Raw genomic sequence first — 23,934 nt, 5'->3', positions numbered from 1 at the left:
CAGTCACTTTTTCCTGCTTCCTGGTAACCATGGAACTGTGGGCAGGAAAGTGCTTCCTTGAGCTCTGAAGCTTGGCAGTGCCCACCATGGTCTTCCTCCTCACGGGTTAGGCGTGCTTTGAAAACCTGACTTCTGCTCTACCTGGCTCAAAATCATCTCTGAGAAGAAATGCGGCTCCCGCTGCCTTTCAGACATCAACATCAGTGAGCCAGATATAGAAGGTTTTGGATCCTTACTGCAGGTATAGACACTTTCAGTGATCAGGTCAAACAAGGCAGGCCAAGAGCTAAGAGAACTGGCAACACACAATGAATGGGCAGTTTGGACTGCTCATCCCTCTGAAAAGAAAAACTGGGAATTGGAATTTGCGTATAAAAGCTCCTGTACAGATGGGTCCCCATCTCTAGATGTGGAGCCATGAACAGTGATGGCTGCTGCGGAAGGGAGAGTCGGTTTTCTTTAAGAGTGTGGGCTTTGGTAGGTCAACCATGATCCAGTACGCGGCCACACACTAGAAGAGTGTGGACAGCAAAACTGAAGTCGATGGGTTACTAAATTAGGCTGGAGGGAGAGGGAGGGACGAGAGGAGAAATAGAGATAAAGGTGGCAGGAGGGAGGTGGGGATGAATTTGGGAGGAGCTGAGGGTGAGTATAATCACAATACACTATGAAATTCTCAGAGAATTAATAAAACTACTTATTTAAAAGAATTAAAAGCTCCTATGAATAAAACTTGGCTTGACCATCTTCAAAACATTGCACTGACTGAAGAAAATATGTTTCCTAGGTGGTCAGGCCCTGGCTACCATGGCGAGCATTGATTTGGATAAAGTTGTACTCCTGAATCTCAATGGTGGTTTATGTATGTGTTTTGTTTGTTTGTTTGTTTGTTTTTTACTTCTTAGAGATAGTCACACTGCAGCTTTTAAGAAAATGTAGACTGAAAACTAAAGGTTTTTGCTCACTTGGCTTTCACCCAGGTGAACAGTGGCATTAATGTTAGCTGCTGTTGACTAAGCCCTGCTTCAGGCAAGTGCTGTCGAGTTTCCTGTACTGAATTATATTCATTCCTCACAACAAAGAGGCAGCAATGAGCCAGTCTTGGAGAGGAGTCAGAGAGGAGCAGTGTGCGCCCTTTAGAGGGAGCCTCAGGTCGTTACAGACTCAGGCTCTTGGTTGTACTTGGAGTCCTGGCACTTTGAAAGGGGAGTCAGACCAGAGCATCTTGACATACAGGTGCTATTGAAAACCGAGCTTCCCTGAAGTGTAGGTGCAAATCTTACATGGTGTAGGCATTTCAAGACAGAGAGTGGGGTGGTCCTAGGATCCTGGCAGTCCAGTGGATGGAAGCCTGAAATGGTAAGATGAGCTACAGCTTCTATTGGAGTTTTCAGATCAATGTAGGTCAGTGAAAGTTAATTCTGGAGACAGCTCATGCTTCCCCAGGCATCCCTGGGCCCTGTAAATTCTAAAATTTATACAAAAGAAACTCCAGGTTGGATGTGACCTTGAGCTATCTAGATTTCTCCCCATTTTTACATTTTGCTAAGGGCCAGACTTACATTTTACAACAGACAGTTAGTAGCAACATATGCCACTGACAACATGACAAACAAAGAAACAAGAAACACGACCCAAGACAAACCCACCATTGCAACCACCGCCACCAAAACCCCCAAAAATCTAAACCTGAAACAGCTTCAAAAACCCGTGAGAAATGGGAAATGTCACAGAGGCGAACTGAGTTAGAAATGTCAGGTGTCACTTGGCACACACACTGTTGCTCAGTAGTTTAACAAAACAGAAAGAGAATGCAGGGCACATCTGTTGGGGCCGCTTTTTACCTAGTTATCTTTTTATTATTAGTGACTGTAATAGCCTAGAGGAGGAGATGGCTAAGAAGACAGAAAAGGTAAATGGGCTTTACAGGAAAGCAAAAAATTATGAGCCAAGACAGGGTTAGAGATACAAAGGTAGCAGCCAACACAGAGGTTGGCTATGAGAAAGCAATGAGCACGCCTCTCCATTTTACTCCTTCCTTCTCACCTAACTACCAAGCTTCTAAACATGCAAGCCTCATGTGAGCATTTGTCTAACTCAAGCCCTTTAAAAAACACAGCCAGGCATGTGCTACATGCCTAGAACAGTAGCACTTGTAAGGCTGAGGCAGGAAGATCAGTTGTTTGAGGCTAGCCTGGGGTACCTAGGGAGGTCTTATCTAGCCAAACAACAAGCAAGTCTGGAGTTCATCTCTGGGGTCCCAGCACACATGAGAAACGAGTAATATTTCCTGTCTCAAGAAACAGATCTGTGATATTTCTTTTAAGGGAAGTCATTTATGTGATCAATACACCAAAGGATTGGGCTAGAGTCTTGGCTGTGCCAATGTCCTGCTGTGGAATCTCAGAGAAGGAACTGCCGCCCGCTAGGTACAGCTCCTCAGCAGCCAGATAAGGGCAGGACCACATGCACCTTAGGGTTCAACGAGGCAGCCTCTGTGAACACGGCCGGCACAGGCTAGGTTTGGAAATATTTTAGTTTCTTTCACTTTATGAAAGATCTGTTTGTCTATGCATAGCTTTAATGGCCAATGTAAAATGTATTAAGTGTAAATCTCACCTTTTTAATGACCTGTTCTATCTCAAAATTTTTGATGTTAAGAGTTGATGATTTAGGAGGTTGTGTGCCTGTGTGTGTGCGTGTGTGCAGGTGCATGCAGATCACAGAGCGGTATCAGTGTGAGTTTCTTGTGGTTGGTAGGCTTTGGTTTCATCGGGTCTGCAGTGCTCTGACTGACGGTTCTACACAGTGCTCTGGCGTACAGCCTCCAAGCTGGGTCATTTTAGGTAACTTATTCCATGTTTCTGCACCTCAGTCTCCCGCCTCTTGCTGCTGCTTTCATATTGGAGCTTAGCTTCGACTAATTCTCTTCCCTGCCCTTCCTGGAGCGGCAGTACCAGTTTCTTCTGTCCTTGGACAGCGGTGCCCCAGGATCTCCAGCACGGGTTCCCCAGACTTCCACAGCGACATCCTGGTTCTACAGCTTCTGGACTTGCTTCCTTGGTTCTGCAGCTTATCGACAACCGACTGCGGGACCTCCGAACTCTGCAGTGGAGGTAAGTCAGTCTCTCCAGTAAACCTTCTCTCACATCTCCATCTTAACAGTGTCTTCTGGAGGATCATCAGTGGGCTAGTACTTGCATTCTGGAGTTGAAAAGTGCACTTCACTTTCCCAATTTGTATACTAGTCACTCTGAATACAATCCTTTTATGACCACCCATTAATGTTTTAATAAAAATTACAAAATCAACATCCAGAACAAAAACTCGCTTGTTGATTATAAAGCCAGGGTATGGTGGCTCATATCTGTAATCCCAGCATTTGGAAGGCCGAAGCAGGAAGATCATTCCAAGTGTGAGACTAGTGAACAATGGAGCCAGACTCCTTGGATCCAGACCCTGGCCCTATCATTTCCTAGCAATATAATCCAAGGGGATAACCTTTCTGTGCCCCAGTTTCTGTACCCACTAAATGGGAAAGAGAAACAAGGGTGAGCTCTAAGAATTAGAGGAATAAAGCTTCCTGAATCTCAGCATTTGAAAAGGGCTTGACTGTGAACAGTTCGCTCCAGCGCTTGTTCTCATAATAAGTAATTATTTATAGCTGGGTGGAATCTCATAGCTTTCATAGCGCTCAGGAGGCTAAAGTATGTTTGAAGCCATCCTATGCTATACAGTGAGTTTTGGTCAAGCCCAAACTAACAGCTCTTTTGAATATCATTTCTCCGACAGCAGCTTATGTTATGTGGGGAGATCATCAGTTATCAACAGCACAGAAACAACACGGCATAAAAAGAAGAATAATCATTTAACTTCATAAATTCAGTGAATCAGTCTAGAGTTCACAGCATAAAGTCCCTCAGTCCTGGGACTCCACTGTTAAGTCCTTTAGCACCCTACAAAATCCTGACCCTTACTAAGATACTCCACAGTTCAGATATGCTGGTTTTCTTTGATGCCGGGAGCTTGATCTAGAGCAAGCTAAGCATGCATTCTATGCTGTCTCCAATGGTTGGCTCATCTGGTAAGTCTTTACCAATTTATGCCACCCTCAGCAGTCTACTGCGTTCTCATCTCCAAGGTCTGTGTTCATGTTCCCAGCGCAGGGTGCCTCTCTAATTCCTGTCTGTCTGCCTAACCCACCCATGTCCCCTGAATTCTGCTATGGTTTTCCGGACAGCTTATTATCCTAACTGATCACTGGGATAAGCTCCCTAAGTACAGTGGCCAAGTTCTTCCTACTGCCTTTAGTGTCCTGCCTGGTATGACCTTTGCCCTCAGGAAAAGAGAAGCTTGGAGACAGTTTGGACTTGCTGCTTTGGACTGCCCTCAAAAAAGGTAAACACAGTTACAGCCTGTAGAGAGCACATGCTGCCTCAGACAAGGGCACAACCCTAGGAAAAGGTGGCAATACAGGGACACTCAACCCATATTGAAACAGAAATGGTCAAATGATGGCTGGCGGGTGGACAGTTCTTAGTATTTTATCATAGGACACATGGAGGCATTAGGTTGAACCATATGGAACATCTTCCCACGAGAGTGGCAGTTTCCCCTCAGTCTGAAGTGTTATGAACTTCCCTCCTTCCCACTTGGGAACATGTACCATGAGGAAGGCATTTTGACTACTTCATTCTCTGTTCTTCGCTAGTGCTTGGAACACAGTGGCTCCAACAATCCCTTGTTGAATGGATAGGTATATTAAGCATCAGTTGCTGTACACTTGTCTATGTGATTTATATTCCTTAGCCTATTTGTTTTCTCCCAACATTCTGGTTACTGCCATTTGACAGATAAGAGAACTTTTGCTTAGTGAGCCTTGTCCAGTATGTGTGTGTGTGTTGTATTGTGTATGTATGTATGTATGTGCATGTATGGGAACATTGCTTATACATGTATGTACATATGTATAAAAGGGCATAGGATTTTTTCTCATTCATTCCCCATTCTATTTTCTGAGGAAGGGTCTCTTGCTGAACTTATAGAACCCCAGCTGACTCCCTTCCCATTCAGCTAGTCTAGCTTGCTTTTCCTGGGAATTAGGTCCAAACTGAACTCCAATTTCCCAAACCCTAAGAGGAAGTCCAAATCTCCAGAAATGAGCTCAACTAGATAATAGGAGGATTTCTGGTGGTTAAATAAAAGCCAGCATCCCCAGGAACTTGTGAAATTAGTTTCCATCTACCAAAAGGATTCTTTTCCCTTACCTCCGCTGAAGGAGAGTATGGCCACCTGGGGAGCCTATTAGTGTATCAGAGCTCCTGCTGGCCCCTGGCTCCCTTAGTAGCAAAGTACCCATTATACATTTCAAAGTCCACATGAGCACCTGCCCTCCCTCCTCACCTCCTCCTCTGCCCTAAACTTCCTTCAGCTAACGGGCTTCCCTACCCATCTACTCCTTCCCTTACAGCCCTGCTGTTATCCATGTTTGTTCTTTCTCTGCTCCTGTTTCTCTCTTCTCTACCCCCTGCTAGTCACTCTCTTGCAGATAGCCCTGGCCATGTCCAGTCTGCTGGCCACGTTCAGTCTACATCGTTCTCTGCTCCGGACTCTTCCAGATGCCTCTGGCTATTCTCTCTCTCATATCTACGATAAAAGCCTTTCCCTTAACCGTGCCATGGAGTAGTCTTGTCTTCAGTTTATAGACTGAGGGTCTGTATCTTTGCTTCCTATGTGCTGGGATTACAGGCAGGCTGCTATGTTTGCCCATTTTTCCATGGGCTCTGGAGACCGGGTTCAGGTCCTCATATGTGCATGGAAAACACTTCACCCATGACTCATCCCCCCCCCCCGAGTCCCAAGACAACATTTTTTAAAGACAAGGTCTCATCAGGTAGCCTTTGCCAGTCTGTGTTGAAGAGAGTAAGCCAGAAGCCATATAAATCTGCCTGCTTCTGCCTCCTGAGTGCTGGGATTAAAGGAATAGCCACCACAACAGGCTGAGGCCAAACTCACAGTATTTTATATGAGACCATTTATATTATGCTGGAAAATGTTCAAATTCTGGCTATCTTTCCTTACTCAATTACTCCATGCATAGAATCTACTAGAAATGATGACAGAAATTTTAGAATACCAGAAAATGAGGAGGATGGGAATGGAAGGAATAAAGAGAGAGAAGTATCAAGAGTGAGAATCCAGTTATTCATGGATGAATTGGTATCTAAGAATAAACTCAGACTAGGCACACATTTAGTACACAATACATATGAAGGCAACACACACACTTTTCAAATGTAGCTCAACACTTCAGGTCTCTTGGGTTGCCTGAGACCCATCTCTCACTAATGGTGCCCAGGAACAGAGTGGCCTAAGGATGGGTTCTGTCTGCAGCCTACAGGAGAGCCTTGTTGGTACCATCAGACTCTCTCAGACATAAGAGACTATCCCTTCCTTCCTTTCCATTTCTTCTGGGGATTAAATTGGGGGCTGCATAAAAAATTATGTTGCTTTTAAGTATTTTCTGTAATGTATCCATAGTGATACAGTGTCCCAAAGAATAAGTTAACTTGTATTTAAATGAATGGCCTTTCAGCAAAGATATGTGTTCTGTCTTTTGGAAGAGGAACAGGGGTCCTGGTGATACTGGGTGTCTAGATACTGGGGGTCTCGAGGCCCAAGCAGGTTTGCCCAATTGTGGTTGGCTACAATTTCTACTCTTGCTGAAGAGATAGCCTGAAGTAGAAATAATCCTTCCTGTAAGCCTAAACAAATCAGTTCACTCTGTTGGAGATGTACTCTAAGGCAGGTCCAATACAAGTTTTTTCTAAAAGTTAAATGAAGATAAATAAACGAATAACTTCTCAAACTCCTTCAGGTAAAGTAAAACCTCAACTAGATTTAAAGTCATCTAAGTGGTGATTCTCTGGAGATCTGTAAGACATTCTGAAACACAGAGGGGTAAAAAAAAAAAAAAAAAAGCATATTCCTTTCTAACAACTGTAGCCCAACTTTGGAAGTAATCAGCAACAAACCAGAAAGGCACATTACAAAAAGGCACAGACACCAGAGAGCTCGGTGTCCATGGTCACATATTGGCCATTGGCTTTTGTGAGAAAATTAACTTTGTGTCCTGATTTATAGAGGAATGGTCATCACCCTCATGGATGCAGAACACAGTAGAAAGCACGGTTCAAAGCAGACAATTAAACAGCAAGTTATCTATATGAATGGACAGCCACAGCTTTCTTCATTTGATGATAGTCTAGTCCATTGGCAACTAGGGATCTTTTACTAAGAATCAAAGAAACCATTTCCTCCTGATGAAGTTCCTTCAGTCCAGACCCTGGAAACACTTAGGGCTGAACTGGATTTGAAGGAGTGGCTAGGTGCCACTTTAGTCCTGGACAGCACAGCTCAAGCATGGTCAGAGAGATAACCAGTTCTGTGACAACCAGTCATTTGCTGAGTAGCACATTCTCTCCTTCTCTCTGTCTCAGAGCTCAAGGTGCCTAGAGAGCAAGACAGCCGGCAGGCAGTCCTTGCTAGGTTGGTAAGAAATGCAAGCCCTGCTCCCCATGCCGGTCTAGGATAAAGGATGAAGAACAGGCTGGATTCTCACCGGTCTGGAGCTTTCAATTTCAGGCAGGTGTTTAGCATCCACATTGCTGTCTTCCTCACTGCTGACAGGTTCTGTGTCAGCCAGCTGTGGGACAGTAAAGGGAAAATATAAAGATGTTATTCTTCATTCACGCTGTCTTAGACCACATACTCTGCCCATCTGTGGGTGTAGTGTTTCTGATGCTACAGGGGACACTGTTTCTAAGGAAGCCAGTCTGCCATCTTCCTTTGGTCCATTTGCTTTATTAGGCATCGATTCTTGCTGGTCCCTGCTCTCTGTCACAGGCACATGCCTGGCTGTCTCAGTCAGTTCCCTTCTTTTTGTCAACAACTTATTAGGAATGGGAACCTGGACAACGGATTTTGCTAGTTCTGTTAAGGAGACTAAAAGAGGAGTGTTGGAGGCTTGCTGTTAGTTCTTTGTTCCTCTTTTGCTTTTTTTTCCCTTGTATTTTATTACTTATCTAGATGTTTATGACCACACACTCAGTTTTTACAAGTCAAGAAACACTGAAAAATTATTCCTCCCACAGAATTGGGAGCAATATGTTCCTAGACAGCGTAAGTCACTAAGACACACAACCAGTTTATCAATTATATAGTAAAAGAAATGAGTGACTATTCAAACATTAAGTTTTTAAAAAATATTTATTTATTCATCCATCTATCTATCTATCTATCTATCTATCTATCTATCTATCTATCTATCTATCTATCTATCTGAGGATGTAGATCTGCACACCAGAAAACAGCATCAGAAAGTTGTGAGATGCCATGGGGTTCTGGGAATGGAGCTCAGGCCCTTCAGAAGAGCAACGATTGCTCCAAACCACTGAGCCATCTCTCCAGCCCTCAAGGATTAAGTCACACAGCTGAAAAGGCATATGAAATCAGATGTCTGCTCAATTTGTTAGCAGAAGTAATTAATCCCTAGCATTCGCCTGGTGGAAAGAAAGAACCAGCTCTGGAGTTCAACTGTCTCCTGACACCTCCTCCCCCCAATAAATACATGCACTAACAAGTGAAGGAATTTTCATACTTATGATGAGTAAGGGTTGATTTAGCTTTGATCTATATCTCTACCTTTCTAAGAGGCATAGCTACTTCTTTTGTAAGACACAGCCAACATTTTACTGGAAAATTTAACAGCCTGCTCACAGTCTATTTTTAGGCTGCAGTTGGACCTCAAGAGTATAAACATTAAATTAATTGTTAACCCCCCTCCCCCCTGTCTAGAGACTCTAAAGTTATGGGCTTTTTGTAGCAATAGCAATTTTCTTTTAAAAAATTCTTTCACTGGTCCAGGCAGTGGTGGTTCATGGCTTTACTCCCAGCCCTCAGGAGACAGAGGCAGGCAGATTGAGTTCGAGGCCAGTCTGGTCTACGAGTTCCAGGACAGCTGGGTTACACAGAAAAATCTTGTCTTGAAGAGCAAAAAAACAACACAACGAAAAAAAAATTCTTTTATTGTTCGACAGTTTTATACATTTATATATTACATATCAGTTGTTTTTCACCCCTGGTTTCTCTCTATCTCCCTCCCACTAAGCCCTTCTTCTCAGTAGTCCCCCTGCTACTCTCTGTCTTTGTGTGACCTTTTTTCAATGAGAGTTTCTTGCTTCAGCACAGATGGGAGGTTATTCACTGCAGCAAGAGCAACAATGACACTGTTCTTTTCTTGTCTTTTCTTTTTGAGACAGGGTTTCTCTGTGTAGTCCTGGCTGTCCTGCACTTGATTTGTAGACCAGGCTGGCTGGCCTCAAACTCACAGAGATATGCCTGCCTCTCCTCCCTGAGTGCTAGGATTACAGGCGTGTGCCACCATGCCCTTCCGACACTCCCTTTCCTACAGACTGTTAACTGTTGAAAGTCCTTCAGGGAGGGTAGGACCTATGGACCCTTCCCCGACCCCTGACCCACTATGAAACTATGACTGGAGCAATCCTGTGCAGTAATACAGGAACTGCAGGTACAGCGAGCAATTCTCTAAGTGGTGCTCTCCCACAACTGCACAAAGTAAGTTTAGAAACACATCCAACAATCTCCAAAGGACTTGATGAAAACAACAATAATCAACACTTCAGAAAACCTGATATATACCGGTCTGAATGTGGATGATACAAATACAAAGTGAGGTTACAAATAACCATAGAAGTCCTGCAGCACTGGGTGACTAGAGTGTTCTCAGTTTCTATATATATACATACACGTATATATACATATATATGTATATATGTGTGTATATATATATATATATATACAATATATATACTGTACCATACTAAGATATACACATATATATACATATATGTGTGTGTATGTGTGTGTATATATATATATATATATATACACACACTGCAAATGTACTATAAACATACAAGCATTGTATTAAATATTCTGTTGCCCTTCTCAGTAAAAGGAACTTTTAGTCACCTGTTTCAGTGGTTGTCTGGGAAGCTTACTACCACCTTCAGTTAACCTAGGCCTACTCTTGGAAGATTTTAGCCTCCGTGCAATCTAACCTAGACCTAGAATTTCAGCCTCTGAGACTTACTGCAAAATAAGCTCCCCCTCTGTTGTTCTTACTGAACTCTCACCTGTTTTGGCTCAAACTCCTCTCCCAGCTAACTTATTCAACCTGTCTTTTCTCTCAGCCCCTGAATTGCTCTGCTTGGCCTCAAACTAACTCCAGTAATCTTTTCTAATCTTATAGCTCCTTCTCATTCTCTGACCCATTTGGTCTTCACCTGAGTTCTCTCTTTGCAACCTGCCTATTGCTGTTCCTGGTAAAACTGCCCTTTCTTCTTCTCTCTTCTTCTTCCTCTTTTTCCTCCTCCTCATCCTCTTCTTCCTCCTGCCCCCCACATTGCCATGTAAGTAACTTCTCTTTCCTCTCTCTTCTCATGAGAGTTGCACATATCCTATCTGTCAAACCTTTCTCTGATTCATCACATTTTCTGCCACTTAATTGGGCCTCACTTTCAAACAGGGATGCTTCCTTCTACAAACTAACTTTACCTTCATTGTTAGGGGTTAAAGGCATGTACCACCACCCTTGGACCTAAGCTTTTCTTGACCTAATACTTGCTCTTTACCAGGCTGTCCTTGAGCTCAGATCTTCTTGCCTTTAGCCTCCTAGATTAAAGGTGTCTTTGTATTCCAGCCAGATCACACAGACCTAGGTCTTTGAATATGATCTCTTGCCAGAAAACCAGTGTTCTGAATTAAAATTCCTCTACACTTCTGTCTGTTTCTTGTATGTGGACAAAATCTTGGCATAAGAATGCATAAAGTCAGAGCTCTGTGTCGCAAAGTCACCTGGTTCGAGTGGCACCCAGTACAAGCAACAGGCATTTACTAAACCCTGAGCAGCACCAGTCTCTGGTGAAGCGTCCACACAGGTTCATTATACATACAGAGGTTGTAATTCTGAACACTTATGTCTGGTGGCAGTGCTCTTTTCTCCACGGAGGCTTCATTAGACTCGTTCACCCAGACAACATGTTGTTAATATACATGACAAATTAGGCTCCATGTCAAGTTCTACTTCCAAGTTCCACAGGCACCAGCACTGGGGAACAGCCCTCCCTCCAGACTGTGTTTCTGTGACCAGCAGACTCTTACAAGTGTAGCTGCTTTAGGGTTCTCGCCTATAAACCACAATTGTTTGCCATTAAAAGCTCCACTGTTTGCCTTGTGGGTTGTACTATATTTTCCTATTTCATTCTGCTTTCACTTGATCCTGGGGCCAGTAAAGAGGCTTTCCTGCTTTTAGTGTTGTGGGGTGAACTGCTCCCGAGAAGGAAGAGGCCGAAGAGCGACACCAGCATTGACAGCAGAGTGGTTGGCGGGCTTCGGCTGAGCTGCCAGCCGAAGAAGAGGTAACTGAACAGGTCAAGAGACCAGCCAGGGTGAAACAGAGAAACCGAGGCTGGAAAGGTGAAGGGACAGAGGGCAAAAGGCAGTAAAAGCCAGGGAAGAGAAAATGTCAGCTCTGGCCACTGTAAGAATTTCAGAGCTGTCAAGCCTACATAACAAAAACCTGCCTACAAACAAACAAACAAACAGACAAACAACAAAAAGCCCTTAAAGAAACACATAGAGTCATCTGCCCCAAAGTACTGTTTGAGTAAATGATTTCTGTGCTTACTACATTATACTTCATACTGTTTCATAGAAAGCTTCTCTGTGAGACTGCAGCACTCACGCAGCCAGCCATATTTACTGTCTTTCTAAATTGCTTCACTTCCTCCTCCTCTGTTACTCATTAGCATCTCTTTTGCATCCTAATTACGTATGTGGGGAATCTATCTGATGAAACTGAAAGATCGCTGATGCCAACATCTGTGATTCTTTCATCTGATGCAGGTCTTTAGTCCTCCTGGGCCTGCCTCACTTCAAAGGCCTCCATCTCAGCTGCACTATGTTCACCTTTTAAACATTCTCTTCTGCTTTTAGCTGGACATATGTCCACTGAGGAGGTTATGAAGTCCCAATCCAGATGGAGAGGAGACTCAGGTTAAAAAAAAAAAAAAAAAAAAAAAAGGTGGGGGACTGAGAATTGTTGGAAATGAGGCACTTATATTCTAAGCAAACCATAGTTTATATAAGAGTGCCTGAACAATGCAAGAATGGTATTATAGCTCCACTCAGAACAGAATGGCTCACACGGCAAGGAGCCGTTACAGCACTCCGCTTGCCAAGAGCTTTAAACATGGCAAACAGTCAAAGACAGGAAAGGGAAGGAGGTCAGCAGCATGACTCTAAGGAACAAGGATCCCTGGTGGCTTGAGGACCATCTGGCTGAAGGAAGGTGGCTGCTGAGAAAATGAGTCCGTCAATCCTGGGGGCAGGTGTCCACTTCTCTCTTGCTGATCTTCAAACCGCCTGTTCAATGTGGCTGGCTCGGCCAAGCCTGCTCACAACAACTCCCCTAGAAGACCTAAGTCAGGACGGCAGATGAGGAAATGGCAAAAGCATCAACATAGCACCACCCAAAGATGGTAAAGATGGTGTGTGTGCGCATGTCCCCTACTAAGGACAATTGTCCTACACCTTCTAAAGTTCCAAACTTCCACTCCTTTGCTCAACTCTCTGGGAATCTCCCAAATAAGGTGATGGCTGTTTTGTTTTGTTTTTTTTTTTTTTTTTCATTTATTTTAGTTAAAAAAAAAAAGTTTTTAACTAAAAGAATAAAATAAAATAAGATAAAATAAAATAAAATGGGGCCACACTGGGCTGGGACCAGGTCAGAGAGGCGACAACCACTTGCAAAGGAAAAATAACTTTTCTACAATGGAGTCTAACTGGGGATATAAACTGCACTCCAGGGCAGGCCCCATGCCCGGCAGTAGGTGGCTGACACAAAATGAACTCAATGGTGATTTTGTAGATTTTTTTTTTTTTGATCTCACTGGTCTTTTGCTTGAAATTATAGGTTTTGATTTTGTTTTGTTTTGTTGTGTTTCTTCTGCTCTTTTACTATTATCTATCCATCTATCTATTTATCTAGTGCTTTTTTATTTGCTTTTTTTAAATTTTTTTATTTGTTTGTTTTCTAGAGAAAGAAGCCCTGGCGTTGGATGAGTGGGCAGGATCTGGGTAGAGGTGGGGAAGGGGAAACTATATATCACAATACAGTGTATGAATTTTTAATGGTTAAAAATAAGTTGTGGCCAGGCATGATGTAATCCCAGCACTCATGGAGGCAAAAGCAGGTGGGTTTCTGTGAATTCAAGGCCAGCCTGGTCTACAAAGTGAGTCCAGGACAGCCAGGGCTACACAGAGAAACCCTGTCTCAGGAAAAAAAAAAAAGTGTGAGTGTGTGTGTGCACAAGCATGCACACAGATGGGGAAGCATGAAACCTGGAGCTCAGCAGCTGGCTAGAGAGGCTGGCCAGCACCGGGGTGACCGCCACACTCCCGCCACAGTGTTCACACCCGTGCTGAAGAGCCGAACCCAGGTCCTCATGCGTGTGCAGCAGGCACGTCACTGAGTCACTCTCCAGAGTCTCACTGCATAGCCCAGGCTGTCCTTGGGTTTACAGTCCTCACTGCACCTCCTGAGTGCTGGACAAGGTCACAGACAAGGACTATCACACCTTGCTTGCTATTTTATTTTTATGTTACCGTGTTTTCTCAGATATACAGTTTAACCACTGTTTCTTACCAACTGGACAGAAAGACCCTTGATGGCAGAAACGTTGCTTTATGCGAGTGCAGAGCATCAGTCGTGCTAACGAGGCTCTGGTGGTTTGGGAAGACACCGACCAGATGGACACTGGTGTTCTTCCTCCCCTTTCCTCATCCAACAAGACAAGAATACATCGACAGAAATAATTGTTGTCCTCTAATCTGAGATGCCACTAAGCAACATCACATTTTAAAAGCGTCACCAACATGCCTCTCAGTGTAACGAAAGCCTGTTTGATTTTCAAATAAGATCTCACTATGTAGCACTGACTGGCTTGCTGGCCTCCTACTCGCAGAGATCCGCCTCCCTCTGCCTCCTGAGTGCTGAGATTAAAGACATGTGCTACCACACCCAGCTTAAGTGTCTTTTAAAAATAAGGTTCATGTTTGTTGTTTTAGACTGTGTTACCTCTGTGTTCCTAAATCCAATACATTTTTCAAATCGCAATGTGGGGTCTTTTAACTCTCATTCCAACGGAAGTTCACAAATATTTCTTTTTGAAGAAAAAAAAAATCCTGTTTACTAGATTTGACAAACTGAATTTCTCCTAATGCTATCATAAACATCTTTTTAAAAAATAACATTTCTCAAAGAGAACATGAGCTGCCACAGCCGCCAGAAGGACAGTGTTACAGCAGTTAGTTAACAGGGCCGCCTCCCCTCCCCATCCAACCAACCTAAGTCTTCATTTTCCACAGTAGTGAGTTTTCTAGATACAGCTGTAGATACTGCCAAGTACTGGGAGGAAACTACACTCAGAGGTCATCCTGAGACACTGTTCTGATACTAATTTCTGTCCGTTTGAAATACTTAAGTTGGCCGGTGTACCATCTTCTTTTGAGTGTTAAAAAACAACAACAACAAAACGGAGCTTATTAAATATTTGCCAAATAAGGGAAGGAACGTGAGACATCACCAGCACACAATAAAAGCCAGGCTGAATTACTGTCAGGTTCAACTTACCAATGGCATTGCTGCACTTAATGTTTAGTGTATGGTTTAAACAGGTTCTTCTTGTCATCTTACTTATAAATTATGTGTGAACATGCAAAGAAACACCTATATAACGGCAGAGTAATGGCATGTACACAGCAGTGAAGAAAGAGCTCACAGACTTCATCCCACAGGAGGGCACCTTTCCATAGAAGACAGTGAATAGAAGACGCAGCAATCCAGAGAATGTAATTTACATGACAACACTGTAACAGAAACTGCAGAGCTGCATTCTTAAAACCCAAACCAAACCAAACCAAAACACCCTCAAGACCCAGCTATACCATTTCTGGGCATATACCCAAAAGATGCTTCACCATATAACAAGGACACTTGCACAACTGGAAATAACCCAGATGTTCCTCAACTGAAGAATGGATAAAGAAATTGTGGTACATGTACACAATGGAATACTATTCAGCTTTTATTTATTATTTATACAAGATTCTGCCTGCATACGTGCCTGCTTGACAGAAGAGGGTACCAGACCAGATCTCATTATAGATGGTTGTGAGCCACCACGTGGTTGCCAGAAACTGAACTCAGGACCTTTGGAAGAGCAGCCAGTGCTCTTAACCTCTGAGCCATCTCTCCAGTCCCTACTGAGTAGGTCTATACATGGTTGCTTTCCACTCCAGGACAAGCACATGGGCTTGGTGGTCCCCACCAGGCATGCACAAGGGCTGATGCTGACTGGCATACCTGCTCATGGGCTCATGGTCTGTGTCTCTTCTCGAGGTTGAAAAGAACAACTCTGCCTCAGTCTGGATACAAGGGCCATGAAAGTATACTGGAAGTACCTAGACAGGACCCTATAGCTAGCAGCACCCTCAATCATTAGTCACATGCAGCCCCTTGAGCAGGAAGCTGCAGATACCAGCTGGCCAGGGACACACTAAAGAAGGCATGTGGTTGAGTCACTGCCATTCCCAACAGAGTAAAACAGATGGAGGCAAGGTGCTTTTATACAGCTTGGTACGATCTGTGGTCTCAGTCATCTCAGAATATATCCTGCACATATGTTATTTAATCTTAGCAATGAGGCAGAAGCTGTTGTCATTATTCTGCAAAAAGCTAGAATGGGGGGCAAAGGATGATTGCAAGTGTAATTCTCTAAGGCTCCATGGCTCACATACAGCCGCAGAATCTGGCCTGGAAGTATGGCTGTGGGGCAGGCCCTCTGCCAGCATGTCTTCTATCTACTTCAAGTCTTTTGTCTCTATAGTCTCTTGGCGCAAGGCACTGAACCCAAGGCATGGTGCATACCAGAGACTCTACTGCTACATCTTCAGACCCTTTGTGGTCTTAAATTTAAGAAGCCAAACAGAACTTGCCAGGCAGTGGTAGCATACACTTTAGTCCTAGCACTCAGGAGGAAGAGGCAAGTGGATTAGCTTGGCCTACAGAATGTCTCAGGGTAGCCAGGGCTACACAGAGAAACACTGTCTTGAAAAAAACAAAAAACAAACAAGACAAAAACACACAAACAAAAAAAACAACCCCCACCACAAACCCCTTGGTGTTGGCAAGACTGCTGAAATCAGGATGATTGAAATGATATTTCTTGCTACAAAGTTTTAATTTGTAGCTTATTTGACAATTACTGTTCAAAACAGATGGAAATTACAGCTGGAACAGCTTGTGATTCAATGTTGATTGATCCTGACTGGACTCGGAGATAGGTGTGAGGCTCTTTCTAGAGACAGCTGACCCATGGAATGGAACCTGAGGGGAAAGTCAGCAGCAGCATCCACGAGGCTGAGTGCCCAGAAGGAAGAGGGACAAGGAGACGGCAGTGGCTAGCGCCACTCTCCCTGACAAGTGTCTACCACTGCCGCGGTGTGCCGAGGACATCAGAGTCCAGCTGCTTCTGTCTTTCAATGCAGACTCACACCAACAATTCCCAAAGGACTTCCCCAAGTCCCTCAGTCATGGCCTGGGACTACACTGCAGTCCCCGTTGCTCTGAGGCTTCCAGCTTTGTGGACTGCGCAGCTGCAGGGCTCTCTGGATTTTGATATGTAAATGGCCATTGCTAGGTCATTCACGAGATCTGAGGAACTCCCTAACTCTGAGGAGGGAACAGTAGTGAGCTGATTCTGATACATTCATTTAACACTGTTTCACACCTTATAAGCATACCTCAAATGCTTTCTATCTTAGGCAGGGTATTTGCTAGTTAACAGAGATTACATGACTAAAAACCAAAACATAAGGTCTTACGGAAGTGGCAAAAACTTCGTTGAGAACTACTTCTGAACAACCTTACCTCCACGGGCGATGGGGAGTTGGATGGTACCGGGAAGGGACCAACAGCCATCTGACCGACTGCATCTTCATTTCTGTGAAATAGCCAACCAGGGAGAATCAATACTTGAGAAGGTTAAGTTCGTGACTCAAATTACAAGTACTTCCTTAGTTCTCAGCTCAAAACTTGCACACAGCACACAGTACCAGAGAATTAAACGTCTACACGGAGAGATCAAGCATGCAACGCTATTACACAAAGATAGATGTCACACTTCAGAGGTACCTGGGTACAGTTATTAGTGACACTGAATGATGAGGTCAGCAGTTAGGAAATACAGCTGAGAATGTCTGATGCTGCTAAAGATAACTTTGGAAAGGCACCGACATTTTTGGCCTTGTGGAATGTCAAATTTTCAAATGGCTGTCCACAGTCTCTAGGTTCTACTCAGGTCTACAGTGTTGTGACCTGAACTAGAAACATTCCCAGCCTCCTCACTTGGCTTCAGACTTTGCTTTGCCAATGAAAGATGTTAGGATATCTGTAACAGGCCTTACATGGCAGACTGTGAGAAGGAGCGATGGATGGAGAGAGCAGAGCTCCGGAAAGACCATGCTTGTGGTTATGTGAATGCTGCTTGCCATCTTGAATGAGCAGCATGGGGAGGAGCTGGGATCTAATCAGCAGGAGAAAAGGCACACAGCCATCCTAAAGTATCAGTTCTGATCATCTGTCTCATTTCCACCGTGTTACCAGTAGACAGCAGGCAGTGCTTTTTAGGTGATCACAACTGTCCTACACTACCACGCAGGGACAATTTAACTACAGTCAGATTTACTTACGTGAAATCTTATCTTTCACAAACAAAAGCATGAAACTCATAAAGATGACTTGGGCGCTAGCACTAAGAAGGGGGAAAATAAACCTAAGACCTCATATGTCTTTGTACATAGAAAGGTTACTTACCCGAGCTGGCAGCTGGGTAACAAGTCCATTGGTCCATGTCATTCCTGCTCTAGACCTCAGCCATGCCCCCCCTTCCCTGACAGGCTTGTCTTCATTCAATTTATGAACACCCCTCTATACTCCTCCAGTATGTTTTAATAACCTCAATGAGACAACTGGCTCCTCTAACAGGGGCCACATTTATGTCTTCTGACTCAGGTCTTCTCTAGAGCTCACCACCTGCACATTTGACTCCTCACTTTAAGGCTGACATCTTCTACTACATGTCTGACAAGCTTCTTGAGAAAAACAGAACTCATTGATCCACTCAGCCTCCAGATTGTTCTACAGCCGATTTTTCTCACCGGGGTGCTCAGGAAGACTTGCCCTCTTGTTCAGCCAGGAACTGGGAGTCTTTTAAATTTGTTCTGCTAGTCACAATTTTACACATATGTAACACACTTTGATTATATCCCACCTCCCATGATTCTCTCGTCCCTTTTCCTACCACTGACCCTGTTCTTCCCTGGAAGTCCCTCTCCTGCTTTCATGGTTACCTGTATGTGTGTCCAGCGGTATTTAATTAGGGTCAGTTGCATGAGTACGGGTGGGGAGCTAAGAGTCTTTCTAGAAAAAACTCATTTCTTAATGGTATTTCCAGTCCATGAGACTCTTGTGACTCCATGTTCAAAATGTATGTTAATGTACCTTAAATCTCTTCACTGCTTCCCAGCCTACCCTATGTGCTGGCCATCACCATTTCTCACCCAACCAAGAAAAGCTTGTGTTTGACTCCCTATGTTTCTCAGCATCTTCACACAGCACGGTCACTGTGGTCCTAACAGACAAATCTGACTATATTCATCATCACCCTGCCTCCTCTGTCATCATCTTTTTCTGTTTTGACACTGAGTTTCATGTAGCCCAAGCTGGCTTCAAATTTCCAACATAGAAGATGATGACTACCAACTTCTGACTTTTCCACCTAGTGTGATTATACTTCTATTCTGGCTTTAAATAATCCTACAGCTTCTTGTTGCATTGAGGAAACAGTCTACTGAGTTACTCGTGGGAGAAACCCATCTCTAGCCATGTGGTTTTGGGTTTTTGTTTCTGGACTGTTAATGGAAGCAGAGACTGAACTATCAGAATCCTAAGCTGGTGAAAATTCTTTGGGAGGTGGGGCAGAGTATAAAGAAATGGAGGGGCTGGTAAAGTGCTTGCTTGCCACACAAGCATGAGGACCTGAGTTCGGATCCCCAGCATCCAAGGAAAAACTCAGTGCAAGGCTACTAGCATTGGAAATATGGCTGTACATATATTTTGAGGTCATGATTAGTTGTCTCAGGGCATCCATTTAAAATTTAATGATTTTCCACAAGTTATTATGACTTCAATGCCATTTAAAATCCACTTTTTTAAAAAGCTCACATAGTAGAAAACTTTCAATTACTTTTAATGGGCAGTAAAAGTTACAGTTCACAGTCTTTTACAATCCACTTCATAACGTGACATTGTTCACCAAGTCACATCGAGTTGTGGAGGGTGTCACAGCAGTGATTTCAATGAGGAAAGACACAGGAGAAGGAAAACAGAAGAAACCAACTGACACACAAACAAGCAACGGGCTAGGTGACTTCTGTGTAGACGCCAAGCCCTCAACACCAGGCCCTCAACTGTCTAAGTCTCCTAAAGACTCAGGTATGTTTGCTTTATAATCAAGCTTTTAAACAACAGTGAAGGGTTCCTAGGCACCCATATGAGATACAGCCTCGAGTTGCAGTTGTTTGTATTTTTTAGAATTATCTTAAGCACTCACTGCTAGAGCCAGTGAAGCCCCAATATGGAGGGAGAATTATTCCAGGGTCCATATCCCTGTGTGTACTGTAGTGATCCCAATCCTTGGGAGCCATGTTTGAAGATCCCCATTGGATGCCTGAAACCAAAGTAATGGAACCTACCTCTATTCAATGTTCACATACGCACATACACGGTCTAGTTTCCTTTCTGTCGCTGTGATAAAAATACTTTGACCAAAAGAAATTTAGGGGAGGAAGGGATTTTTTCAGCTTGTACTTCCAGGACACAGTCCGTCACCAAGGGAAGTCAGAGCAGGCACTCACACAGGAACTTGAAGCAGAAACCATGGAGAAAATGCCATTTGTTGGCTCATGCTTAGCTAGCTTTCTTACAAAGCTCAGAACTTATCCAGGGGTGGTGCTTGCCACAGTGGCCCAGGTCTTCCTCCATCAGTTAACAACTTAAACAATCCCCCGTCAGGCCAGTCTGATCTTGGAAACACCTTGGCTGAAAATCCCTTCTGAGATCACTCTATGCTGTGTCAAGCTGATAGTTAAAGGTACGTAGGATTTAGACTAGGATGGTTTATGTATCAGACACAGGGAGAAATTAACACAGTCACATAAGACAATGGCAACAAGATACATAGCAGGCCACCCGGCAAGAGCACACTATGCTATCCTCTGAATGAGTGCCCTGAGAAAGCAGGAAACAGAAGGCAGTGTGATCAAGCTAAATCCTGTGCTTTCCAAACTGCTTCCATGAGTTAATGACAGTATTCTGCCCGCGCCCCGCCAGGGACAGGCACTTCCCATGCTAAGGACAGTTCTTGCTGTATGTCCAGCTCATAGGCAGCACCTAGGCGTTATCTACAGTAGATAACACAGGCAGCCAGCCTCCAGACGAGTGGATGGAGCACACAGGTACCTTAGTTTGGAGCAGATACACAGAGCTCAGTAGTGTGTCGTCAAGACATGACCTAAGGGAACCCTCCAGTAAAATAGAGGTCTCAGGAACTCCCCTATGCTGACATCTCTAGAGATGGCTGAGTGTCTTCTCTTCAGAAGTCTTAGTGGTTCCTTCTGACAATCAATGAGATGTTCCTGTAACCTCATAACAGGGTCTCCCGCTTTTTTCATAACAGAGATATGTGAGCATATCCCCAGGCTGGCCTCAGACTCACCAGCTGAGCATGACCCTGAACTTTGGATCCTCGTGCTGCCAACCACCAAGCGTGGAGGGTACAGTCTTCTACCTCTACCACTAGTTTATATGGTACCAGGAATGGAACCCTGGGGCTTGTGCATGCTAGGCAAGTACTTTACCATCCCTGTTTCCTTTTTCAGTTTAAGCTGGTTAGAGTTTAATTGGTTGAGGCTCAGTCATATAGCTCATTTTATTTTGAATATGTACATCTATGTGACACATTTATAATATGAATATGAAAATGAATAAAACATGATTCCTGCCTCGATGATATCAGCAATTAGTGATGAATATAGCAAACAAACAAAATTACAATTGTAAAAATACTATCCTGGGGCTGTCTAGTTTGGTTTTTCTCAATAGGATATTAAGAACACTAGCAATTCGGTCTCTTGTTTGTAGAATATATTTATAGCAAAATACATTTTGGCTCCTGCTTTAAAATTCCACTTCTGGGGCCATGAAGACAACTCAGTACATAAGAGTCCTTGCTTGCTCTGTAAGCATAAGGAACTGAGTTCAAATTCCCAGCACCCGCGCAAAAAAGTTGAGTATAGCTGTGCATGCCTGTAACATTGAGGAACAGGGAATCCCAAGAGCTTACTGGCCAGGCAGCCTAGCCCAGTTGGTAAGCCTCTGGTTCACTGAAGACCTTAGCTTAAGGCCTAGGGTAGAGAACATTACTTTGTGTTAGACTGTGGGGCACCCAAGCCTCGATAACTCCTGATTTTCACCCTGTGAGACTCCTGAGAAGAAAACCTACCTACTATACCAGACCTACAGAACCATATGCCAACAAGAATATATACAGGACCTCTGCTTGTTGGTGTGTGTGTGTAAATGAACTCAGGGTTCACTGTGTGGCCAGGATGGCCTTGAACTCTAAATCTTTCTGCCTGGGTGCTGGGATAACAGGCTTTGCTGCCAACTTGGAAAACTTGGTCAGCAGAAACAGCATTTGCGTGCTTACTGTCTACCACTTACACCAGCATATCTCCATGTGGTAGCTACAAATTTTTTCAACTCTTTATTTTACACGTAGGTAAAGCCACCTACCAAAGTCACTAAATCACAAGAGCCATGATTCAAAACCCTGGTCTGCTTTCAGGATTTCCCCTCCTAACCACTGCACTAAGTGTTTGCACCTGCCCCAGAGCCACAGCTGTTATCTCCTCTCATAGGCTCACGTTAATCACGCCCACCTTGGGGAGGTTTCTACAGGGGCGGGGCTTTTTCTTAAATCCATTTCATAAACTTCCTAAGGGAAAGACACACATGGTTCCAAGCTTGTTCAACCTACCAACTGCAGTCTTGCTGAGCATTACGTCCTCACTGCCCACCCCGTACACGGATATAGTGGCTACACCATGCTTTAAAAAGTCATCATTTTAAATTGTATGTGACAGGGCAAACAGTAAGCAACACAGCAGAGCATGACCCCCTCAGTTACCTCGATCACAGTTACGAGGCTGCTCCTAAGTTCTTTGGGCATGCACTTTTCTTCCTCTTGTAAGCCAGGCCAGGACTTAACTACCTGTCCTTTTTCTGTTTTGATGATCCTGGGGAAGACATGAATGTCTGTGGCATGGATGCCTAAATGATCGGTCAGTGGAAAGGCATGCATTTTTGCTGAATTTTGATGGGATGTAACATGAAAAAGAAATCAACCTTTGCCATTAAAAACCATTAAAGGGCTGGAGAGATGCCTCAGTGGTTACGAGCGCTGCTTTCCCACAGGCCCCAGCTTCAGTCCAGTTTCGGGGAACTGACGCCCTCTTCTGACTTCTGCAGGCACTAGGATGCATGTGTTGCACAGACGTGCCTGCAGGCGAAACACCTGCATACACAACGTAAAGTAATTAAAAATTTAAAAATACTTTGTATTACCAGCATGTCTGTGTGAGTAACGAGTATGTGTGCATGTGGGAAGTTAGAGGACAACTGAGGAGTTGGTTCTAGCTTCGCCTTCATGTGAGTTCTAGAGATTGAACTCAGGGTCATCAGACTTGTGGAGTAAGCCCCTTTTTTTGGAGGGGGAGGTTGTCATTTTGGACTACTATTTATTACAGAAGCATAGCGGATTCTATCTTGAGACAAACATGCACTATATAATTCTGTAGGAGCGCCACTTTAACAATCATGCTTATAGCTTATTCATAACACTTCAAAATTAGAAATGCTCACCTATAGGAAAATGAATCAACAAACCTTTAAACATCCATAGAATGGAATATTCTTAGCAATTAAAGCAAGAAAGTCTGATGACTACAACTGACCTTAAGTAGCAGGTTATACTTCGGTGACAGCGTCTTAAGTGGGAGGACCAGGATATGAAAACATGAAGACAATAGGAACACTGGGGACAGGAAGTCTTACACAAGTTGATAGCTCATGCAAGCAAGCATATTAAGTACAGCATCTTATGTACTACTCCAGGGGAGGAATGGGACAGTGTTAATGGAAAGCTATTGTACAATGAGATGGAGTCAACAGGAAGGTAATCAAGCAATGTGATATAATAGGAACACAGGCTGTATCACAGGGGTCCCAGATCAAGAGCACAGCAGCAGCAGAACCCATAACTACAGTCTCTTTGTGGAGGAAAAGCTACATTCTCAGGAACCAAAACCTTACCCCTTTGAGGCCCAGGCCCCAGCCTCTCTAGTACTCTGCTTGCTTTGGTGCCTTCCTCTGGCCACTGGATTTGGTTATGAAGGGATTCTGTTATCTTTTGGGTATGAATAATTTTAAAATGTTTTATTTTATTAAATGTGTCTTACTTTATTAAAAAAGCTGGCTCTAGAGTTGGGTTCTGGCGCTTCCATGTTTGTTTAAGAGACCTCCTCAGTATGTAGTAAGTCAGGTGGCCATCCAACTCTGAGACAGGCAGAGAGAGGGAAAGAGGGAGGGAAGGAGAAAGGGAGAGAACG

At 43.8% G+C, this 23,934-nt stretch overlaps 1 protein-coding gene across 2 annotated transcripts in view; it reads right to left on the bottom strand.

Annotated features, from left to right (window-relative positions):
• The window catches only part of Patj (PATJ crumbs cell polarity complex component), a 307,127-nt gene that overhangs the window by 76,620 nt on the left and 206,573 nt on the right, over positions 1-23,934 (bottom strand). For both annotated transcript variants that reach the window (XM_055628777.1, XM_055628778.1), the window contains exons 30-31: positions 17,075-17,147; positions 7,622-7,705 (exon numbers count right to left, since the gene is read on the bottom strand). In XM_055628777.1, coding sequence (XP_055484752.1) covers positions 7,622-7,705; positions 17,075-17,147 — 157 coding nt within the window. The remainder of the gene's footprint in view (positions 1-7,621; positions 7,706-17,074; positions 17,148-23,934) is intronic.

This window comes from Psammomys obesus, unplaced genomic scaffold (genome assembly GCF_907164565.1).
Source record: "Psammomys obesus unplaced genomic scaffold, mPsaObe1.curated_primary_1811, whole genome shotgun sequence".
Taxonomy (NCBI): domain Eukaryota; kingdom Metazoa; phylum Chordata; class Mammalia; order Rodentia; family Muridae; genus Psammomys; species Psammomys obesus.
Note: the sequence above shows the minus strand (reverse complement) of the source record. Positions and strands in the feature narration are given on the sequence as shown.